Below are 26,144 nucleotides of genomic sequence, written 5' to 3'. Positions count from 1 at the left end.
GTGAGATAGGATTTTAAGGGTGATTACACCATGACAGTAATAAGCATGAGACTCTCAGTAAATGTTTGGCTCATAATCTAGTCTTCCTTAGTCTCTGGACGTCTCATTTGAAGTTGTTGAAATATATCTGAATTGTGAATGCTGTAATATATCTGGCATAACAGAATTAATTTTGTGAAATTAGTATAATCGTAATCAAACTTAACTTATCAGTAATTTCAGTCACTTTGTGGACTCTTGTGGCCCACCAGCGGCCGAGCACTAAAATCGCTAAACATTGGTAGTTCGGTTCCTGGCGAACAGGATGGTTGCATGGGCATTTTCGTAGTTTTTCCTATGCGTAACGTGTATAGGAGTGATTTTCCATTAGAATGTCCTCCACGAAGGCATCCCTCCCCTTAGGCAGATAGCCCTCGAGTGCTTTGCCATAATCAAGTAAACCAAATCAAACTTTGTACTTTCTTGCAATTTTTGCACAAGCAAATATTTCGCTAGTTAAATGATTGAAATACATAATTTATAAGCCTGAATGAGTTTTATTTTTCTAAAGATTTGGACCGCGATTGAGCTTTTGTAAGCGTTCTTTTGCTCTGTGTTTGTTTTGCCTCTCAAACCAATATCTAGATCCATTCTACGTCTCACTGGCCGGTACAGGTCAGTTCGACGCCAACGTTTCGACGCGTGGTCAATTCGACACGAGGTCATTTCGACGCGGGGTCAGTTCGACGCCATACTTTCTTTGCTTTTGTTTGACGCCATACTTTTCGTATTTTTATTTATTTTTAGAATAAGTTTGCATCATCATTCAAATAAATTTGGTGTCATCATCATTTGGTGTTTCATACCCCACATTATGGGAATTCATAGATGGTCTCAGGCATGTTCAAAAATTAATTGATCAATGTTATGAACAATTTGTACTTGGAGATGAGTCGCCGCAAAAGAGGAATAGGTATCTGCGAGCTGATATGAGAATTAAAGTAATGGAAATAATGGAATACCTGAAAGGTGTGGCGCATAATTTTGCAATGGATTAGTATAATAACAGTTCTGTGATGTAATCCTATTTATCTCTAATCTTATTTATCTTTAATTATATTTGTCTGCAATATAATATAACTACTTTGTAACCATATGTTTATTTACCATTTGTGTATTTTGCCTTTTTGAAGCAGTTTTATGAAATAAATAAATAAAAAAAAAACCTCCCTCATGGACCGGGGCCTTGACGTTGGCGAGAGGGCTTCTCACTAATCTGGGACACAAACAAAAATCTAGAACACTTTCACACATATACACACATATGTTTATTTCAAATATGCATGCAAACAATCGTTAATTCAATAAATAAAAATCATTCATATTACTTATTTATATTACTTGATATTTATTCTAAAAATAAATAAAAATACGAAAAAAAATATGGCGTCGAACTGCCCCCGCGTCGAACTGCCCCGGCGTCGAAACGACCTGCTTCGTCACTGGCAAATGATTTGGCTTAGTTCAATTCCGTACAGCAAAATAAGGCCTATCTGCCTAAGGGAAGGGATGCCATCGTGGAGGACTGTCTAACGAAAACTGGATCGCATACACGTTGCACACGAGAAAAACCACGGAAGCGCACATGCTGTCAGAGACAGGGAAAAGTGGGACGGAGCACCAGAACTTCGTCAGTGTCTTTTACAGGTATTGCTCCGCCGAACTACTGTACCCGCTGGGTTTACGTTTGGCCCGCATCGAATGCCAGCCTAACAAGACCATTTACATAAAAACTACATTAATACTAGACTTACGTATTGAATATACAATTACAAAGACACAGTATACAATTATTACAAAGAAATGAACATATTAACAAAAGTTGGATTATGGCAGATTAATATAACATAATTACTTCGAAAGTACATCATACAAACATTCATTGTACATCGGACATTGTATATTGTACTTCATACAAACAATATATTTGCATTAGTATATCTAATTCCATCAAATTACATTAAACATATTTTTAAGGAACTCATTGGTGAAGAATTTTTTGTGCATCTCATAGTATTTTGTTGTATTTCTAAGGCAAATTATCTTGTAAATACATTTCCATTCATTTTTTAACTTGTTACACACAATTGCATCAGCACTGAAGTCTTACATTATTTTTTTTTTGTAAATTAATGTATCATAAATACAGAAAATATACATTAGAAAAATCACATACTACTTACATTTACATTTGTATATATAATTAAGTCGTATATTATTTTTTTACATTAATGATTTAATTATGGAAATATATTTTTTGTCCTCATCTCCTAATACAGTCAAAATTCTTAATGTAATTATTTTGCAAAAACAATTCATACCATATTTAGCTTGTTTCAGACATTTGCAGTATTTCTGAAATCTTGCATTATTTTTGTAAGTTATGGAATAAGAGGTATTTATACAGATGTGATAACATCTTGACATATGTCTTCTCTTTTATATGACAAAAGTTTCTTTATAATCTAGGAAACCTTTTGTTGTAATTGAGGGATCGTTAGTAAGCATTTAATGTACGCCCATCAGCGGCCGAACGGTAAAGACGCTGAACACTGGTAGTTCGGTCCGAGTTCGAATACCTCGAACGGGCTGGCTGCATGGGGGTTTTCGTGGTTTTTCCCATGTGTAACATGTATACGAGTCATTTTCCCTTAGAAAGTCATCCATGAAGGCATCCATTCCTTTAGGCAGATAGCCCTCGTATGCTTCGCCATAATTGAGTAAACCAATCCATTTAGTGTACTCAGGTGTAATTTGTGACCTCTCTCTGCAGTGTAGCTCTTTTGTGAGCTAGCACTTGAAAGTATAGTGCTCTGGGTCTCCCTTTTCCCCACATACGCACTTGTCTGAATCGCTCAAATTTCGTGCAAAGTAGTACGTGGGGAAAGGACCGTCAGACCGTTTGCTTGGAATCGAACTCAAGTCGGAAATACCAGTGCTCAGCGATTATACCACTCGGCCGCTAGTGGCTTCCCATTGGCGAAGAACATCGGTTAGTGTAGTATTCGTCAATAATAGTCTTTTTAGTGTAACTTTGTTCGGAAGTTTTTCCTGAAATAGGTATCATTTAAGTTATTGCAGTAAATTGTTCCAAATGAGTACAACACAATTTTGCATAAAAGGTACTGTGGACACGAATATATTTTAGCTTTGTTGTACGTAGTACGTTTAGCCGCATTTATTTTCAGTTACACAGAAACACCATGCACAAAAGTTAATCTGGTGTACCTAAACGCCCATCGCTCTTTTTAGTGGTAGCATATGCACAGAAACTGAAATGTGCAACAGGACAATGTAACTTTCACAGAGAGTTGCCTCAGTTTTCCAGTACATTTTCTCAATGATTCGATTTTAGGTTGGAATTAATCATCCGTTTATACAAACGTGAGGAAAGAGAAAATTTTTTCCTAACGATGCAAATATGTTGAGTGGGTTGAGAAATCTGCAGTTTCTAGAAATTAGGTCTATGACTAACAAATCATACTTCAACAAAATTTCTCAACCCATTTCGATTGTTCTCACGGTGCTATAGACTAAGATTTTCTTTTCCGAAGCAACAAATCCACGCATATATGATGCTAGAACAGTACGGCCTCCACTGCGGCCAGAGCGGTACAATCGCTGAACATTGGTTCTAATCCCGGCAAATAGGCTAGTTGCTTGGGCGTTTTCAGCGTTTTCTCTCTGCGTAACGGTACGTATGAGCCAGTGTCCCCTGAAAAGGCGCTCCACGAAGGTATCTCTCCTCCTAGGCAGATAACCCTAGTATGCTTTGTCATAATCAAACAAAACGGACAAGAACAGTATAGAACTTCTTGAAGGTTATTCAAGGCTTCAACTCACCAAGAGATTCTCACACTAAAATTTCACCAAGAGATTTCTCACACTAAAATTTCAGCAAAATGTACGCAGCTCATAAGCAAATTTTCAAACACTTAATAAAGAGAAAAACATTCGAACACGCTTGAAACTTACAGTCACTTTATATTAGGAACTACACCGCATGATGATGTGTGAATTAGATTTCATTTTGAAGTGGACTTAATTCTACATTAACATACAGTGGATGGACAAAAATATGGAAACACCTTGTAAAATGTATGTTTGAAAAGAAAGACTGATTTTAATGAAATATGTAGGTGGCGCTGGCGTTTTTGACTACTGACGCCACCTATACAACTTCGTAAATGTGCTAAACAGTTCATGTTGTTGTCGGAGTACTGTTATGTGAGGTTGTCATTGCATTATGTCAGAGTTAACGGACTTCGAACGTGGGCAAATTGTTGGAGCACGTATGGTAGGTGCTTCCGTAAGCAAGGTAGCCGAGGTGTTTAGTGTTTCAAGAGGTACTGTATCGAAGATTTATTCCGCATATTTGAAAAGCGGAAAAACATCATCTGCTAAATCACAGCGCGGACGAAAGTGTGTCCTGAGTGATCGTGACAGATGATCATTAAGGGCAATTGTGACCAAAAATAAGAAGGCCACAGCTGCAAAAGCTACTGCTGAAATGAATGTTGTGTTACCGAACCCTGTGAGAACCAAAACAATTAGAAGGGAGCTTCATAAACAGGGAATTGCTGGCCGTGCTGCAATTGAGAAGCCACTCATCAGTGATGCTAATGCCCGTAACAGGAAAAGGTGGTGTTTAAGTCATAAAGGCCTGGACTATAGAGCAGTGGAAGCGAGTAATATGGCCTGACGAGTCTTCTTTCACATTGTTTCCCACTTCTGGCCGAGTTTACGTCTGGAGAACGCCATCTCAAGCCTATAATACAGACCGCTTTTTGCCAAGAGTGAAACATGGCGGGGCTTCTGTTATGGTTTGGGCAGCCATATCGTGGTTCTCTGCTAGCCCCATGATAACTGTGTCAGGGCACATGACTGCCAAGACTTATGTGAACATTTTGGCCGATCAAGTTCATCCCATGGTACAAACTTTGTTCCCCGATGGTGATGGTGTCTTCCAAGACGACAAAGCCCCTGTTCACACAGCTCACATTGTCCAGGACTGGTTTTCTGAGCACGAGGATGAGTTGTCCCATCTCCCCTGGCTACCACAGTCATCAGACCTGAATATTATCGAACCTTTGTGGTCTACATTGGAACGGAAAGTGCGTTTTCGTTATCCACCGCCAACATCGTTATCTGAACTTGCCACCGTTTTGCAGGAAGAATGGTATAATATTCCCTTGGCAAACATACAGGAACTGTATTTATCCATTCCGAGAAGACTGCAAGCTGTTTTGGATGCCAACGGGTTCCCTACACCATATTAAGCAAAGAAACATGTTTTTTTAAAGGTGTTTCCATATTTTTGTCCAACCCCTGTACTTTTACATAGTTTACGTGAGCGCTGCAGTTTGCAATACAAAGAAATGAATAAACCATTATTTCCGAATTTAATTGAGTCATAAAACACTTAATATATACTTAATATGCAGTGTATATACTTAATATGTCTTATGTAAATAGAATGCCGGGATGTTTTGTACAATCATATATTTAGAATACAGTAAGAATTTATTTTTTAAATTTAAATTTCCACAGTCACTTTTTATAATCTTTTTGAAAGAAATTGTAGAGTTATTCTTTAATATTGCACAACATACCTGAATATTGCAAAGGCATTAGGTTATATCGATGTCAGGAACTTGAAAAATGTACAGCACCCTCGGGGGACTCGAACTCTGGACCTCCCGAACACGCGTCGAATGTGCTTCCAGTTAACCATGCGCCCACCAGCGGCCAAGCGGTAAAGTGGCTGAACACTGGTAGTTCGGTGCGAGGTTCGAATCCCGCGAACGGGCTGGCTGCATGGGTGTTTTCGTGGTTTTCACCTTGTGTAACGTGTATATGAGCCAGTTTCCCTTAGAAAGTCCTCCACGAAGGTATCCCTCCCCTTAGGCAGATAGCCCTAGTGTGCTTTGCCATAATTAAATACACCAACACCAGTTAACCACGCAGGCACGAGGAAAGGAGAAAATACCTTATAAAATAAACGGCTTTTTTGCACATGATTGGATTATGCCAATTTACTCCCTACTGATCTTATTTTTTCACACTATAAACCTAGGTTTAAAAATTTTTCAGGCTTCTATTTAATTTATATGACGAACATGTACTTAAGGTAAAGAAATTATGCATTGCCTATCATGGAAAGAACATGTAGTTAAGGTAAAGAAATTATGCATTGCCTATCATGGAAAGAACATGAAGTTAAGGTAAAGAAATTATGCATTGCCTATCATGGAAAGAACATGAAGAAAATTCTTAATACCATGATAATTTTTAAAGATATCATGGCGTAATAATCTCTACATGTAATAAAAGTAAGAGTCTGTGTGCGTGCCTTTCGTTCATGCTGCGCGTAAGCTAATAGACTCAGGACTACGAAATTTGGTACATAGGTGCATCTAGACAAAAGCCAGTGCACATCAAAGCGATTTTTTCAAAATTCGAATCGTATTTTTTTTTTATTATTATATCGCATCATTCTGAATAGTTTCATTCTTTTAGAAATGTGGTTTTGGCAACAGTTTTTCATTCAATGTTTTGTATACTGAACTGATGACTGTTGAACATATGAGATAAAATGCTGCTTATTTTCGTTTGATTTTTGGACGCGCAATCTTCTCATTCTGACGCGCATGTGTGTCGCGAGAAAGAATTTCTTTATTTTTCCACACTCTCTCTTTATTAGCTAATGGCAAAGAGGTTTGTATATTTTGAATTATCCACAAAACCCAATTTCAGTTGGCTAATGCTTTCTGATGAAAGTTTCATTCTTTTAGAAATGTGGTTTTTGTCAACAGATTTTCATTCATTGCTTTGGATATTGGACTGCTGACTATTTTCTCCTGAAAATATGAGATATATTGCTTATTTCATTGTTTCATTGTTTTTATATTATGTTTTAATTATATATAATTTTAATTATATAAAAAGTTTTGCATGATTGTTTTCAGGAAACAAAATTCTGAACTTGCTATATACCAGTTGAATTCTTAAGATTTTGCAGCGGGCTGCAGAGTCAAATTATGTGCAGTTTTTAAATTTAATGTTTGATCCCTTTAGTCATTTTTATGGTAAACAACAGCGTGTACTGTGTAATTTATGTTTTGTTGTAAGAAAAGCAAATTTTGGTATTGCTTTTGGTATCATGGAGTCATCACGAAATGAAATGTAATTGTTATATAGCGTCTTCAGGAAAAATTACCAGCTGTTTTATGAATGTCGTGAAAGGAATCATGAGCCGGTAAGTAGATTGTGAATAACAGTCATCCTTTCGCTTTGTGTTAGTTGCTGGAGGGACATTGCCATCTGTTGCTTTAACGAGGAAAGCGATCCCTGGAGAGCTGCTTGAGGAAGAACACTGCTTTTTAACAAACGGTTAATTTACGCTTGATTGACAAAATATCCAGAAGAACTAAAATTAGGAAAAGTTAAAATTATTGCTAACAAATCCATTATAGAATGCTTGCCATTGCAATAGCTTCGAAAAAGAAAGGGCTTGACTTGCTTTAAGTCAAAAAGTAGACAGCCTGTCTACTAGATCTATTATTTTCTTGTGATACGATTTGTTGGACGCAAGGTATCACAGGGTGTGGAGATGAGCAAAATATGATAGTCGCCTTTTTTGAGAAAAAATGCACAATGCATAAATTTAATTGCTGCGTGGTTATAACTGGTTTTAAAAATGCTCTGGAATAAGTAATATTAACCAATTAAGAGGAAATAAGATGCTGTTACATCAGCCAATGATTTTTAATTAATAATTAGGCCAGGAGTTAAATAAGGAAGATATTGTTGGAAATATGACTTTTTGATTTTTATTTGGATGAGGAGAGCAAACGATAGGAAAGAACTGTGCGAAATGACTGAGAAATAAGAAGTCTTGTTCGACAAATGGTGAAGTGTTCCAGGTTTATAGCCATTTAGGAAATGACTGACAGATCAATGTTACTGTCCTACGGGGATGAAGTATTCAAGTTTTACAGACATTTAAGGGGACTCATACACCTTAAAACCAGCAAGACCTGCGAATATGTGACTGTTGCAAGAATAGGAATAACGTATTTATTTTAAAAACAATTACTTCCAACTTTTTACAGCTGATTACATAATATAGCTACTTTCTGAAATAGTTATCAAAAAGTTTGTGTTGCCAAAAATATTTTAATAATTTAATCCGCTTTCTGACAAAATATTTCGTCATGTTTCCACCTTGCGCGCACAGTTTAAAACATTCTGTTGCATAATTTAATTCTATATTTAATATATAACATTTATAACATTTGGAAACTACTGTGAACCTAAAATTCTAAAAATTTCATGTTAAATTTTTATTTTATTTTGAGTTGAGTTTATAAAATGTATTTTGTTAAAAAAAATTTGTAATCTTTTCGTCCATAAATGTTTTCAATATTAAAATATTCATCAGATTTTTGGTTCAGTTAGAAAATAGTGCCCATATAAAGAATTCCATCAAATTTCAAGGATGTACCATTAGCCATTTTTAAAATATCATGCGCGCAAGGTGGAAACATGGCGAAATATTTTGTCACAAAGAAGATTAAATTACAAAAATATTTGTGGCAACACAAACTTTCTGGTTACTAGTTTCAAAAGCAGCTATATTACGTAGTCAGCTGTAAAACGTTGGAAGTAATTGCTTTTAAAATAAATAAAATATTCTAATTCTTGCAACAGTTGCATATTCGAAGATCATAAGGGGTTTAAGGTGTATGAGCCCCCTTAAGGAAAAGACTGAGAGATAGAGATCCCTCTCTGATTGGGATGAAGTGATCCTGATTACAGAACTTGAATGGAGACTGTTTTCGTAGAGTCTTCGTGATCTTGAATTCGACTTCGGATTGGGATGTGATGAGCGAGGTCGAGATTGAAGGTTCTTACCTACAACGAACTTATTTGTTGCCATTTCGAAGGGTCGTCTTCTCTCCCGATTTGGAAATTCTATTGCAGTTTAGGATCTGTGATTATTTGTGACAAAATATGTAACGACTGTGGGTAATGCTCAGGTTTAAGAAGTGATTATATAGAGATTCTTCAGGGCTGATACTTAGTATGTTGGAGAGAATGATTTTTAGAATTTTGGAAAGAGAATGATTTTTGGAAAGCGGAAAATTGAAGTCTACTCATGTAAGTGCCCTTCACCTCCTTCTCTCATGTAATGACAATTATGTAAAAATTAATACACTAATATGCATTAAGGAGTTTAGATCTAAGGTTAGATTAAAGTCCATTGTTTGCAAGTTTATTGTGACGTGTTAACACGGAGCTTAGGAAAACCCTAAAATTGAATTATGGAAGTGTAAATGTGTTAATCTGTATATCATGTTAAAAGCCAAAACAATGCTGAATTGTTTTATGACATGAACTTGGGACATGAACATGTTTTCAATTATTTACGGCTATTCTTAACCATCAAATTGTTTATTTGGAGTTAAGATTAAAATTTGTATTTTCTCAATTTTTGTACGTGATTGTTTACCACTTTTATTTTCCAGTTGTATTTATACTACATAATTCACTGAAACTGAATTGCTTTTTTTCTGGGTTTAACACTAAAAACTGCTGAATCCGTTATATCCGTTATATAATACGCTTCAGGGTAATGATGTGTGTAAGATGCTTGCTTAGAAGGCTACAAAAATCGTGAATTTTTGAGCTTCCTGATGAAATAAAGAATCCTTCATACAGAAGAATAGAATGCACGTTTCTAGCTGTACATGGAAATTTTTATGCTTTTTCCAGCTTTTTAGACAGGATTTACACTGATTGGGAGAAGGGGGAATGCAAAGCGGGGGGTTACCTGCATTGCATAAAACAGATGAATAGGAAAAGGCTTACTCCCAATAGATTTCACTGGAGAGCTTGGAGCCGCTTTGAGTTGCATTCTCCTAGAAGGGAAAAAAGTAAATTTTAAGCTTAGCGTAGACAAAGAAACAAAAAACTGACTGAATTATTTAAATTTTAAGAATTACATTTTTATACATGAGAAAAATCATCAGTTATAAAAATATTACAAAATAGGTAATGACAAAATTCATCCTACTCAAGTACGATAATGTAATTTAAGCTTCCACAACTAACTTATAGGGCAAGCTGATCTGTTGTCATCATTTGCTGTTATAAAAAGATAGAAATCATTATTCTGTTATCATCGTGGATTATTTTCATCATGTAAACTTATAAGGTCTTTTATGCTAGTTATTATTTGATTTTTATGGATAATAATGTACTGAAATAATTAAGTAGTATCGTTAATAATAAAAAGGCTGGGTATACACGTATAGCATGGCTTGAAGTTATTAATAGACCAGCTTGCTTAAAATATTTTAATTAGAAACCAACTAAGAACTAGAACTAGAAAACTAGACTAGCTATTAGAAACTAAAAGCTCTAACTAGCTATTATAAACTAAAATTTACATTACTGTAATTTAAAATCTGAAACATTTCAGATTTTTTGTGCGTTTTTTTTAATGTCTTGTTTTGTGTTTTTTTTTACTGTATAATAATTACTTGCTTTAGAATGTACCTTATTGGTTTTATTTGTACTAAAATTTTGCAGTAACCTCAAACAGCTATATAAATTATTATTATTATTTTTTACCTTACAAGGAACACTCTACCATAAATGCACACAAACAGGTATTATCTGTAATAGTCTATGCTCCGTAAATCAGTCTGCACACATTTTTAGCGTGTGTACTTAATTCATTTAGTACTTAACATGACAATATTTATGTTAACGCAGTTTAGCACTAATTTAATGTATCTGTAATTATTATTAGTGCATAAAATGGAATATATAAGTTTTGCCAGTGTAATTTGCCATTAGTGTTTGCGTAATGTAAACACAGCATGTATTTGTTACGGTGAAACACCGAAATCTGGAGAATGTCGACTTTCACCGGTGAACGCCAACATTCACATTGTCTCTTGGTGTATGTCCGAAATATTTTCCAAATACTCTTATTTCTGACTTACACCGGTCAATGTTGACATTCACCATGTACTAATGGTGAATGTTAAACATACAACAATATTATATTTTCTTCTCCGTCATTCAGTCGCGAATAAACGCACTTGAGACTTGAAATAAGAACTTACGAACATGAGAACCTAAAACACACAATACATTCAAAATGAGAAAGGAAAATAATAGAAGTTAAAAACTTACTTAATTATACAGTACATTCTAAATGAGAAAATAAAATAACAGTCATAAAAATCTTACTAAATTATGTGATTCAAATCTTATTTATTGCAACAACTTGAACTATTATGGCACTTTATGACCTCTATTTTCGACTTTCACCAGAGCATATCTGTGACTGTCGACATACACCGGTGAGGGTCCGAATATACAAGAATGTAGTGAAATATTCGGTCTTTCTCCGACGTATTTGGTGAATGTTGATATTCTCTGGTGAAAGTCGACATTCTCCAGTTTTGGGCTTTCATGGTAACATATTCATGCACAGTTTTATTAACCTAATTTGTAATTAGTTTTTCGACTTTCACCAGAGCATATCTGTGACTGTCGACATACACCGGTGAGGGTCCGAATATACAAGAATGTAGTGAAATATTCGGTCTTTCTCCGACGTATTTGGTGAATGTTGATATTCTCTGGTGAAAGTCGACATTCTCCAGTTTTGGGCTTTCATGGTAACATATTCATGCACAGTTTTATTAACCTAATTTGTAATTAGTTTTGCTTCAAAATTTGTAATGTATAAATATTTCTACAGATTTCATCTTTACATCTGCACTTGGAACTACACCCTCTCTTTATTATATTTATATGCGTAACGTATACCATAATGCTGAAAAGTATCTGAAATAGTGTATTGAGTTAGCAGAAGTATGTAACATATTACAAATATGCAAAGTCCTAGTAATGTAGTATCTACAGAATAACTCATCTAAAAATATAATTGTAATTAATGTCAGAAAGCACTAAAGCTGTAAGCACATTGTACTCGAGGTACTGCCCTCTCAAGTAACATCTGCTTTCCAGTGCTTAAGATAAGCGGTCATCGGGATTTACCATAGTCTCAAAAGCAGTGCTCCCACTATGCACTTTCTCTCCATGTTCTGGTCCTTCTTTCAGTGTTCCTCATTTTACGTAGTTAGTTCCCGGAGGGCATGGTAATAAACTTCAGTTTTTGTAAAACGTTTTCATTATTTTATTTCTAGCCCAAATGGGCTAGAATGGCGATTAGTCTCAAAACGGCATTTTGCGTCGAATTACTATAAACGTCTGTATCACTTTTCAAATTATTGTCACCAAATATTATCGCCCTGTATTAGATTTAAGGAGACTAAATAATGAAAAATCTACATGAATGTATGTATGTTTCTCGCAATTTGAAAAAACAAGGGCAACTAGAGTCATCAAATTGTGAATAACAAAGTCCTTCACCCGAATATGGGCAACTGGAAGCCCGAATTTGGAATTTGGACCGTGCTTTATTGTCTGTTTTGTGAGGATTATGTTAATTTTTATTAACATTTAAATTTGTAAGTTCCTTTCCTGTCGATTCTTAACTTCAACTTACTACTTCCGGCCAGAACGTAGTTTTAGAATCACGTCTGAATGCATAATAAGGAAGAGCGGTATTTAACGTGCGCAGTTCTTTGGTCTTAGGAAGAGAGATACCAGGTATTCTGTCTGCACGCGTCCACCTTTTTTAGGCTACTCTCTCGTAAGCTATTATTACGCTCGGCCGTACTTTAGGCCTTTGATAGCTTCGCAGTCAATTAACATTAAGGGGCCAACTCGGTTAAAATCTTGATAGCTTCGGCTATCTCTTTTAGTTTAGATTAGTTTTAGTTTAATTCTTAGTCTCTTGAGTTCAAGGCCAAGTGTCGGCTTTTACTGTACACTCCAAGACGGAGTTCTGTTAAATCTTATTTGAATAATAAAGGATTAGTCACCCTTCCATCTTGTTTCCTGTCACACGAGCTCAAGCGATTATTCGTTTAGCAGTTCTTAAGATTCTTCACGTTCAACAGTAACTCAGCATTACAAGTATTTTGGTGTATTTTATTATGGCAAAGCACACTAGGGCTATCTGCCTAAGGAGAGGGATGCCTTCGTGGAGGACTTTCTAAGGGAAACTGGCTCGTATACACGTTACACATGGGGAAAACCACGAAAACACCCATGCAGCCATCCCGTTCGCGGGATTCGAAACTCGGACCGAACTACCAGTGTTCAGCGACTTTACCGCTCGGCCGCTGGTGGGCCTCAGCATTACAAAGTGAGGAACTCTACAATTTAATATTTTGTAATTTTTGATTATAAACTAAATAATTTGAAAGTGAGCAGTGGCAACACTGTACAAAAAAGAAAAACATTTTTATCTCCAGCGAGCGAAACCGTCTATCGTAAATTCCAAAGATATGCTGTTTTTAAATATTTTTAGTCCAACGTGGCGTTATCCGAGATGCTCTCGAAACGGGTATGTGTCTGTAAATGAAAAACACGCACGTGAAAGGGCCTAATGTAAACTTTGAAAGCTTTCAGACTGTGTTTTTTTATTTTATCCTTATTTATTTATTATTCCATCCGTCTCCCAACAAGCTGATAAGCATCCAACCCAATGGACGAGCTGTTCTGTCGATGGCGAAAAGAAAAGAAAGTATATGCAAACATAGCCTTGTCCAAAAGATGAATAGAATAAATTTTTAACCCAATATATGTTAGATCATTAGATCATTTCTTTTTGCCTAGTATAGCGATTTGAACTTTCTTTTACATTGTTCAGTTTTGATTTCGAATTTCTCTTTAATATAATGAGCTTAAAATATTACCTGAAATGGTTTTAAAAATTCAGTCAAAATTTATATGATGCATGTGCCCTTTTCAAGCTATTCTAAAAAGCTTTTTTAAAATTCCGAGTTTGCTGTCAGATTATAGCTAACAAAATTTAGTCTAACTAATTAGAAAGGTAATAAACTTCAAAGTCAGGAGTTTTAACTAACGCAAACTAGAAGAAAATTCTAACTCGTATAATTAATTCTAAACTGAATTAAGGTTAAGATGTAACCGTGGCAGAAAATTGCTCTGTTTTCTTTTCTTCGGTGATGAAATAGCGTTTTAAGTACTACATTCAGTTAATCTTTTAAATGATGTGCGAGGAATTTAAATGAGATAAGAAGTTTTAAACGAATTAAAGTTTAACAAATTAATGTAATTAAAGATCCATATACTGCTACAATTTTGAAAGGTGAACCGGATTTATTATTTATGCAAGACTTCCTTAATCATATCAAGTATAAAACACTTTATGGTTTCTTAGCATTAATTAAAGTGCTTTGGTATGCAAATTTAAGACCATGATTCGAATATGCTTTTGGCATTGGGAACGAATGGGATTTTTTTAAAAATATATAATATTTTATTATTTTATTCATATAAAGACAATATTACAAGTAAGAAAAATTTGTTTTTGGAATTACATTCAATTTATTTAGGGAAAAAGATTCTTAATTTCAAATTTTAATTACAGTTGAACCTTACTCATTAGAGTTCAGATTATGAAATTCAAATCGGAGTTGAATAAAACTGTTTATTTGTTTTTGAACATTAGAACAACGCTTCCCTTCACAATGTATAATAGAAGACATGTAAAAGGCTGATATAAACTACACACATAGGCTAAAAGTATGAAAAAGCAAAATTAATTTTAAAAAATTTAAATGTTAAAAAACTTGTTATGCACTGATACGTAGAAATTAAAAAGAAAAAACGTACAAAAAAAAATACGTAAAAGAAATTTAAAGTGCTATTAACAAATTACAAAACAAATAGAATGAAATACCGAAAATTTAACAAATAAAAATGATTTTAATTCTGTTATTTAATATGTAGAAGAGGAAGACTGGACCTATAATACTCAATACTTAAGATTTTTGAATATATGCGTAAAGGACATTAGGAACTTTTTGGAAGAGAAACGCGAGAAATCAGCCGTACCCCACCCCGCATTCGAGCCACGCGCTTTTCAGCACTTGTTACCACTTACAGTACAAGAACCGCACGAGGGAATGTTATAATTCTTTACATTCTTCTCCACATATAGGATGAATAGAAAAGGTACGAAACTTAGTTGATCAAATACAGTTGTCAACACTGTATAACATCCACATAATGTTATACAGTTGTCAACACTGTATAATATTCACATAATGTTATACAGTGGCTGTAATTGTCATCCATCACATTTCAGTTCAAACGCTAATGCAGATATATATTTGTTGAGCATGAAACATAATAAATGTGGGCACTGTGTTCTAGCCCGGACTCGAACCACAAACTTTCTAATGTTAGGTGGATTTGCAACCACTTAACCATGACAACACGTATAGGGCAATTATAAATATCGGGTCAGTCCATAAGTTCGAGCGCATTAAGAGTATGCGTGGAATTCACTATGACGCATTTACTGAAACAATACAATTTTGAACCTGTTGAAACTTGTCATCGTTTGACTAACATATTATTCAGTTCATCACCAACTTTCGTAAATGTCGAACGCATTTTAGTACCCATAGAAGATGAATATACGTAATCAGTACAAGCATGCTGTGCTACATTTCTTATTTTCGGTGTGGTGAATTTGCCAGGTTTGCAGCGATAAAAATTAATAGTGCACACGGTGAACAGGCTATTAGTGTAAGGACTGCCCAGAAATGGTTTAAAAAATTTAAAGTTGTAAAAAGCAGCATTGATGATGAATCCCGTTCAGGACGTTTTGAACTGTTACAACCAAATCAAACGATTAATTCAGAAGTTTGTAGTGAACAACATTGCCGTCTAAACTCAGAATGGATCAAAAAACGCCCATGATTGGTGAGTATCAAGAAAATGTTGTTTCATCATGATATATCGCTAGACCACATACGGCTCGAACAACGCTGCAGAAAATGAGTGAATTTAATGGGGATCTTTCGCCATATCCTGCTTACTCCCCAGATATTGCCCCAAGTGAGTTTCACTTATTTCGTGCCTTACAAAATTTTTTACTGGGAAAAAATGAAATTCTAAACAGGATGTACACAACGAACTTTCAAGAGTTTTTGCATCAAAACCAGAGTCTTTCTACAGCAATGGCAAAAAAAAGCTGCCTGTAAGATGGCGAGACATGTAGATAATGGAGGAAAATATATAATTGATTAAAATGTTAAATTGTGTTTTTTATAATATTTAAAAATTTACCAAAAAATTCGCACGAATTTATGGACTAACCCAATAAATAATATGGGATTGATTTTGTGACATTCCATGGCTTTCGCTCAGTTCTCCGAATTTTGCTGCAGCAGACGTTTTATATGGAATTTGTAAAGTCTGGATTTCTTAGAAAGCATATACTATAGACTTCAAAAGGTCTATTGAAGAATTATCTTCCAGCCCCTTGTGAAACGAAACTAAAGAAGTAAGTACGGTGTATAAGAAAGATTCTTTTATTCGAACACCACTTAACAGTTACCCAGCTTGTGTTTACAACAGCCAAGCACTTCAGGTTTAACAGGAGTATGTAATGTTGAACAAATTCAAAATGTGGTAGATCAGCCTAACGGCTGAAAAGATAATTAAACGCTCAGGCAAGGCTCTGGTTTTGTAGAAAACCGGCCAGACAAAGCGAAATGGCTAGAAGCACTCAACGCCACAAAATCAAGTCACTAATAATCACAGCACAGCATGGCCTGGAATAGGCAGACACGCTGTAAAAACTAACTTCCGAAACCTTTGCTTAAATAGCACTTTATTCTATATTAATTTGAAATTTAGTCTAATGTTTAAAACATTAGACTAAATTTATAGATATTAAAACCAATTACTTTTAAAACAAGGTGACGTCATTGATTACATCATCCACAGCATAAAATTATATAAAATATCATAAACAATAAAATTTTTATTTCAAATAAAAATGCAAAATTAAACTGATTTTTAATATTTAGAAGCCATAAATAATATTAAAACACGGAATTCGTACATAATAAAACGCATTATTTTTTAAATAAAATGACAACAAAGTATCGGTTACCATAAATAACTTGTCCAGCAATGGGTTTACCATAAGTCGTATCGCTCGCAAAAAAAAACAAAGTCGCCAAAAATCCGTGCAACCGTCTACCAAAGTAGCACCATTATTTCTTGAAAAGTTAGCAGTAAGTAGAACCAGAACTCAAAGATTTTTACGGCAGCGAAACCTGTCTAGGACATCTAATTTTTGAACAAATGGCATTTGTTGAAAAGTTTTGATTACAGAGAAACGGAAAATGTTATTTTGGTCAAAAAGAAGAACCTTAAAATTTTGCACTAAAGGACAAGAAAGTTATGACTGAGGTGGGAAGAAAACCAAAACTCATAAATTCGCTATTGCCCACCATTATTAGTCAGAATGTCCCATGCTTATTCACAAAGCCTACAGACCGTTTCTGCTGCTGTTTGCTCCGATTGGTTAAAACAGGAAACGGTTGATCTTTACATTATGGTAACTTGGCGTTTTTTTTGGCGAAAATTTGGCGACCAACTCTCCTACAGCAACCTTATATTTTTTTTTCCCGCCGCCATTTTGTCTTCACGAAGTAAAGACATGTTTCTTTTCTTTTTATCTACTGAACACTTCTACCAACAATCTACTAGCCGAATTACACTTATGCTAGAAATTTTATCCAACAAAACTGCTTAATCATGACAAATATTCACTGCAAAATTGGGAAAAAGTGCACAATACCATACTCCTTACGCGTTTTTCAAAATAACACATACACATAAACCATGTACACGCCGACTTGTTTTTACTTAGAAAAACATCCTAGAATTGCACAAAAATGGCATTGCGCACACTCTTCACTATATCCATGTACACTGCCTTTTTCTCAATTAGAAAAATTTCACGAAAATACATGACAATTTTCTCAATCTTTAAACCCGGTTAAAAGAACATATATGAAATTACCTGATCGCGAAAAAGTATTTACCCTTTCCAAATATGAACATTTCCACGTATAAAATAAATAAAATATCCAAAAACGTTTACCTCTAAATCATCTATTACATTATACACGTCACCAACGAATTCATACCGTAACCATTACAAATACTTAGTGTCAGATATTTAAATTATTTCCATGCACGTTTACTTCAACTGAAACGTATACCAAATTCCTACAAACATAAAATTCACAAAATAACTATCATTTAATTAAAATATAATTAAATTCAAAAACACTACTTAAAATATAAATGAGCACATACATTAAATTAATACATACATAAATACCCATTTCGAATTCACTTTAGTTACGGCCATGGGATCCAAAAATTCACGAACACTGTTTCACACAACACAGAATAAAGCCAAATACAAAATTTCCAGATTTTTTCCCGATTTCCCCCCTTTTCCGATTAAAGAACCGTAATTCGTCCATTAATATCACATGACATATCCCATGATCTCTCATTTCCCTCACACAAAATAATGCGTAATGGGAACTGAGTACTGCTCACATTATTACCAAAGTCCCAGGTAGTAACCTTTATCGCCTCCAAAATGTCGCCAAACTACCAGTTACCATATTGTAAAGATCAACCAATCAAACTGTTTATAGAATTGTGAAAGAATCAGAGTACACAGTAAAGTTACCCAGGACATTCATGAACAGTAGTGTAATTCTGTGTCCCTATCTCTTATCTATACAAGTGGCTAAGTAGTTAAGACCACTGGCTTTGTATACAGACATACAGTGAATAAAATATATTCCACACAATTCTTCTAAGCTTTCATTCATAAACTAAAATAATATCGAACGAAATAACGTTTGTTTTGCGTTAATTACCACGCCTACAGGGAGATAACTCGCCATTCCAAATATGACCGCCAAGCAGATGTTTCCTCCAATGAGAGCAGCCCGTAGGGAAATGGTCTGTAGGCTTTGTGAATATGCATGTCCCATTTTCCATTTCCCTGCAGTGAAATTTATTCGAAGAATGTCTTACATTGGTGAATTTTCTGCAGACGATTCTCGCTCAGAAATATCTTTCGGTCCTGATTATCTGTACAGCAGAATTTCAAGAATTTCTTTTGTTTCTTTCCTTTTCTTTTCTGCCAATAGGTGGCGCCAGAAACTTCTTTTTTATCAATTAACCAGAACATTTTCGAATTTCCTTCTCTTATTTCCTCAAGCACGTCATATAACAATTTCCCTATTTTCTAACCCCGCAGCTGAGAAAAACGGTTGGCTTACAAAACCAGAATTCTGCAAATTTACTTACTATGTTGTGCATTTGTGTTGCTTATTAGCATTATCATTCAGTATTTATGTTGCTCACATAATATATTAGAAAAAATAAATGGTATAATTTGCCATACCTCTTGATTTCGCACGTGACATCTTGTGACATTTTTCGGGTAAACCGGACAAACAGCCCAAGGAACAGTTGCTTGAAATGTAGATGCCATATAGAAGACTGTGTAGCAGACGATGACGTTGTAGTACACGCAGATAACGAGAGATATGGTGACCATTGCATATCCTATACCTAAAAGAAATTGTTTCTTTTAATAACACGTAACTCGCTTTATCTTAAGGAAAAGAAGATAGTTTGAGGCACCATAATACAAACTTTGTTCAGTTTCATCAATTGTCAATTATCGATCGCTCCAGAAAGAAACTAATTTTGCTGCTGGCTGTGTTGAGGAGACATACTAGTAGAGGCTGCAGTCATAACAAAACCTTTCAAATTAATATGTGAAAAAAGATATCAGGTATTGAATATATATAATATTGTATCCGTATGTATAATATTATATATATGTATGATACTGAATATTTGTAATATTGTATGTGTATATGAATATGTATCTTTCTACTATCTGGACTTCCATGTGTACTTTTATTTTTTTTAAAAGAACTAAAGTATTAGGGATTATTTTATGTATTTTCCCTTTTTAAATACATAATTAAATGTGAAAATATTTTTTTTTTCTTGCAGTCTCTGTTACTATGCACCTGATAATTATTCGCCTTCTTGGAATTCTGAGATTGAAGCGCCTGCTGTAGGACCTGGTTTAGCGCCATATTTTTATTAAACTACTTTTCCAATGATTTTTATTAATTTAGGGCAGTGTTCAAGAATACTTTTAATATGATGTGCATTTTCCAAGATTCTTTTCTATGAATTGGTATAAATTAATGACTTTTATGACATTTTTCATTATGAAAATTTAAAAAAAAATGAATGTTTTAGAATTCATTCGATGTCTATTGATCGGTTACTCACGATTCTCATTTTAAAGATCAGTGTTCTCTAAATTTATAAAGGTTAATTGGACTTTTGATACTTTTCTCTCCTTTGTAAATGTTTAGCTGGAGAGACTTTTAATAAGCTTCATGCTGTTATTTCTATCTAAAAATGTTAGTTTAATCTAGAGTGAGAATTATAAAGTTAGTAATATATATATATATATAAAAGCCGACTGCAGTACTGAAATGCCCGGGTTCGAATCCCGGAGAAGGCATGTATGTAAATTGTCTTTCCTCCTGTAGGAGGTAATGTTGGCCGCCTGCCAGGTACCTCCATAATAAACTGACTACCCCTTCTGGCCTTAGTAGTAATGGAAGTTCACAAAAGCCTAGCGCCATCTATAAATACATACTATATGTAAGAAAAGTAAAGAACGTGTGAAAGATAAATTTCCCACTGTATTCTAAAAATACTAATCCCTCCTAGCATTGCGTCATTTTGAGACTAAACCATGACTCTTACATAATTCTGATGATGTAAGTGGAACTAAAAATCAAACAGCCAATAATAATTTTACAGCAGTATTAATTATCCAATAAAAATGCATTGAGAACCAAAACTAAATCAGTCTGAATAAGGATTTGATCCTGAACATAACTCATTCGTTTTCTACATTTCGGGTTAAGTTCCTACTGGAGTCTGCAGCTCTCGTTCTTAATTGCAAATCTATCAAAAATGTAATCATTTTGAAATAGGCACGAACAATGAGCTAAGCTGTTTGTAGCCGCAACAGGTTTACTGAAATAAAATAAAGATTTAATCTGCCTCGACTATCTGTTTTCTATTCATTTTGGATTGGCGTTTTCAGCATTCTATGCTATCAAAATTCTTGCTCTTAACTGCGTATTCAATCTTCTACGTCCTACACCATCAATACTGTTAAGTCCTTTTTTATTACTGTATACTAGCAGTTTCGCTGCCAGCCTTCGCTGGCTTTTAAATGTACCGGGAAAATGGCTGAAGGCAATACCAAACGTTAAATTTAAAAACTGCATAGAATTTTACTCTGCAGAACAACTTCATAAAAATAAACGTTATTCCGTATAACAAAATTGCAATGAAATAAGCAATATCCCTTAATACAAATATTAATTATCCTAGTAAATAAATTAACCAACTTCCCTTTGCAAAATCTTAAGAATTCAAATGGTATAAAGGAGGTTAAGAATTTTGTTTCCTGAAAAAATCACTCAAAACTTTTCAACATCTTAAAAACAGTGAAATGAGCAATAAATAACATAAAAGAATACAAAAAACAAAAAATTCCGAAAAGCAATGTATAATTAATGATATTTTATCTTATATTTTCAAGAGAAAAAAATTACAATGAAATAAGCTATATCCCTTAATACAAATATTAATTATCCTAATAGAAAAATTAACCAACGTTTCGTTGAAGAACAAAAATCATGCAAAACTTTTCAATATCTTACAAACAGTGAAATATGCAAAAAATAACATGAAAGCAACTCAAAAAAGATAAAATTCCGCGCAGACGTTTACTTTAAGAACAACTTTATCAAAAAAGAAATCAATAAAAATGTATTATATATATATAAAATTGACAATGAAATATGCCAATCTCTTAAAAACAGTGGCATAAGAAATACGATGAAAAATTGTTGCCAAAACAAATATTTCTAAAAGAATGAAACTATTCAAAATGAGGCGATTTCATCAAAAATCTATCAACAACAACAAGACAAGAAAATTGCTGCGAAAATCACATTGCTAAAGATGTGAGATGTGAGAAGTGCACTCGGAAACTTCATTTAAAATTTTTTTTAAAAATACAAAATATCATTTTTTCAAAATTCTTTTTGTAAAAGCAGTCGCAACGATAAAAGTTTAACGTGTCCAAAAATCAAAGAAAAAGAAACTGTACATTTTAAAATAATAATAAACGTTTTTAGAAATAATAAATAATAAACGTTTTTAGAAAAAATCCCGTTGAAAAGGTGTTAAGCTTACTTTGTTAAATAAATTCGTATTGAATCGATTTATTGAAACACGAAATTTATTTTAAGTTCGTAAAATAGCTAAGTGCCTACGTTTCATGACGATGTGAAAATGGAATGTGTAGAGCAAAATCTCGCTTTCCTATAGCCCATTATGTCTCAAAACGACGCGATTTCGTCACAAAACATAAAATAAAAAAAAAAAAAAAAAAAAAAAAAAAAAAAAAAAAAAAAAATTCGAATTCGAATTTCGAAAAAATCGCTTCGAGGTGCACTGTCTCTTGTCTAGATGCACCTATGTACCAAATTTCGTAGCCGTGGGTGTATTAGCTTACGCACAGCGCGAAAGAAAGACACACAAACAGACTCTTTCTTTTATTATATGTAGATATATATAATTCTATCCTTATGTCAATATATGAAACTGTATTAATATAAATATTGTAAAGCCATTTTATTATAAACATATGTTACGGTGAAACACCGAAATCTGAAGAATGTCGACTTTCACCGGTGAATGTCAACATTCACATAGTCGCTTGGTGTATGTCCGAAATATTTTCCAAATACACTTATTTCTGACTTACACCGGTCAATGCCGACATTCACCATTTACTGATGGTGAATGTTGAGCATACGAAAATATTATATTTTCTTCTCCGTAATTCAGTCGCGAAAAAACTCACTTGAAACTTGAAATAAGAACTTAAGAATATAAGAACTTAAAACACACAGTACATTCAAACAAAGAAAGGAAAATAATAGAAGTTAAAAACTTACTTAATTATACGGTATGTTCTAAATGAGAAAATAAAACAATATTTATAAAAAACTTACTAAATTATGTGATTCAAATCTTATTTATGGCAACAACTTAACTATTATGACACTTTATGACCTCTCTTTTCGACCTACACCAGAGAATATCTGTGATTGTCGACATACACCGGTGAGGGTCCGAATGTAGGAAAAGAATGTAATGCAATAATTCGATCTTTTAATAACGGATTTGGTGAATGTTGATATTCTCCGGTGAAAGTCGACATTCACCAATCTCGGTCTTTCACGGTAACATATATAATTATATCGTTATGTTAAAATGTATCATAAATTTGCCACCGATCAACACTATCTGATTCTACCTAGGATCTTCCTAACCTGAGGTTTATTACGTCTTATATGGTGAGGGGAAATATTTTAGAAAGATTGTCCTTGAACCAGAGAATTAAAAGCCATCACTCTGGCTGCCCGTATGTAAACATCGGATGGGATGGGAACGTAACTGAATGCGATGCGAACTTTAAACGAATGCGATGCGAACTTTAAACGGTTCTTGGATATTAGCATACACCTGCCACTACACCGGCAACACTCTGCTGGTGCCTTTTGCACATGAAATATATTTTCAGATCCATGAAAGTGGTTTTTTAATCTTTGGCGAGTATTGTTTGGTAGTCATATTAGAAATCGCGTTAATTGCTAGATTTTTTATCCTCCTCAACATGTCTCTACCTCCATATAAATTCCGTTAAATTATAAGGTATTTCTCCCGCCTTCTTAGCATGCCTTCGTGGTGTAGTGGTCAGTACGCTCGACGCGAATTCGAGAAGCCCGTGGTTGGCGGCCTGGCGAGGGCATTGCTCATTTTTCAAGTCTCCTGCTTCCAAATAACCGAATGTCTCTAAACAATAACAAGGTAATTGCATTTTTATCATGAATCGAATCAAGGTATTCGAAGAATTAAATTCCATCGAATCAGTTCTCAGTTCTGATTTTTAAAACTTGTCAAAAGTTATTTCGGCATTATATTATGATATCGTACACCTTAACGTTATGAACAGTTTTTGGGTTATAGAATGAGAACACTCGAGGCTTTTTGGAAAGATGCAGCATATCTGGAAATAAGGTACTGCTTCCGTTTCACTAATCGGCGATAACGTAAAGTGTGCTGAAAATGCAGTGAAATGAGATGAATAAAAGCTGTCCTTAGAATTTTATGCGGAAAAATGGATCCAAAAAAAAGGCACAGTGCGTATGTGCAAGTCATCTAATTGTTCTAAAATGTTCACATATAAAAATGTATACTCTCCATTAGTGAAAAATAAATTAAGAAATGATGTTAAAAAGTCTGTAAGCTTTCAGATTTCAAATTACGCCCAAAGGGGTGTTTTTTTTTAACATTTTGTGTGTTACTTTTATTTATGAAATATCATGTTCTTCGCACTTAAACCATAAATTCAATTCAACAAAGTAGCGCTAAATAATATTAAATGAAGCCTATCTTTAGAATTTCCGATACAGAGTTCGACGCGCTGGAGATAAAAAAAATGTTTTTTTCTGTACAACGTTGCATTTGCTCGCTTTGAAATCCTTGAGTTTGTGAATCAAAAATTCGTTAAAGTTTTACAAAATATAAAATAGATAATAAAACAAATTCCAAATTTCAAATTGGGTCTTCCACATGCCCATATTCGCAGGAGGATTACGTCATTCAAAATTGGATAGCTCTAGCTACCGTTGTTTTATCAACATGCGAGAAACATACATATATTCATGGATCTTCTTCATTATTTAATTTCCTTAAAATATAATACAGAGCGATAATATTTGTTGGCAACAATTTAAAAAGTGATACGCCGCTTTAGCGGCGCAAAATGCTGTTTCGAGACTAATCATGACATCATACGTATATGTATTAAGCTAAAGTGTCAGAAGGTTTTGTTTCCTGGTTTAACAACAACAAAATTTTTACGAATTGGTTGTTGCTTGGGAAGACTGAGCTGATTTCATTCATACTGAAATGTTTTTGTACGTTTTTTTTCAGGTTTTCAGGTGCACATAGAACTTATAAATTTTGCTTTGGCCGCAGCCCGCTTGTATTAAATAAATTTTTTCTGTATGCCGATAAAGCAGTGCGTGAAAGCTTTTCATTTTCAGTATGTTTCATAAATATAATATAAGATTATACAAATTGTACTTCTAACCTTTTGCAATGGGAAGGCAGCTCCAAATAGCTAGAGGTCCTAGGCCGGCAAACTGTCCGAAAGCTAGCTCCATGAAGTAAAGAGGCTTCCCAGCCAGCAATAGCATCAACAGGTATGGTATAAGGAATGCTCCTAGAAACATAAGAAAATAATTTGAAAGTTGGAATATGTTGCAAAACAATTTGTGATCCTTTTCGATTTCTGAACCTTATACATAAATTATACAGGATTGCAAATAATAAGGCGGGGGTGATTATTTAAAGAACATCTTGTCTGAGAATGAGACCAAATCGAAATTTTAAAAGTTAATTCTGTAAGCAATACAGAATTAAATCTTACATTAGAATGTTGCTCCATAAGTTCTTTTGAGAGATGGACATTTAAATTGATGTATAAATTGTGTAAATTCGTTTTACATAGGAACTTAGGATTCGCCCTTCCATAATGAAGATTTGATCTGATCCTCACTTCTATTGTTTCTTTTATAATTGTCTTTAATAGTCGAAGATTTTAGATTTAGGCACAGTATTAGTTTTATGTTTATTTGACTAACTTTCCAACCAAACGTTATCGTTATTTCATTGAAGTTCGTTCAACGAAAGAAATCAACCTTTTTTTGGGGGGGAAGAGAGGGTCGCACTTCTTTAAATAAAAGGAGCTACTTAAGTTCCCTTAAAAATATTGCCCTGTTCATCTCTGACATAACACAGTATTTCCTGTTCTTACGAATTCTTCGATGCATTGTAGCCTAACGTGTGCAGGATAATATTGAATGGCAACCTTTAGTACGAAAGGCAATGCGATTAGG

The 26,144-nt window shown here is 34.2% G+C and overlaps 1 protein-coding gene across 2 annotated transcripts in view; it reads right to left on the bottom strand.

The window, feature by feature from the left end:
* LOC118203274 (sodium-dependent proline transporter-like) overlaps nt 1-26,144 on the bottom strand; it is a 186,595-nt gene that overhangs the window by 108,321 nt on the left and 52,130 nt on the right. For both annotated transcript variants that reach the window (XM_085824340.1, XM_085824341.1), the window contains exons 3-5: nt 25,337-25,468; nt 19,460-19,629; nt 9,913-9,962 (exon numbers count right to left, since the gene is read on the bottom strand). In XM_085824340.1, the coding sequence (XP_085680466.1) occupies nt 9,913-9,962; nt 19,460-19,629; nt 25,337-25,468 (352 nt within the window). The remainder of the gene's footprint in view (nt 1-9,912; nt 9,963-19,459; nt 19,630-25,336; nt 25,469-26,144) is intronic.

The sequence above is a fragment of the Stegodyphus dumicola genome, chromosome 9, assembly GCF_044657685.1.
Source record: "Stegodyphus dumicola isolate Sdum_Otavi_A_Nest chromosome 9, ASM4465768v1".
Taxonomy (NCBI): Eukaryota; Metazoa; Arthropoda; class Arachnida; order Araneae; family Eresidae; genus Stegodyphus; species Stegodyphus dumicola.
Note: the sequence above shows the minus strand (reverse complement) of the source record. Positions and strands in the feature narration are given on the sequence as shown.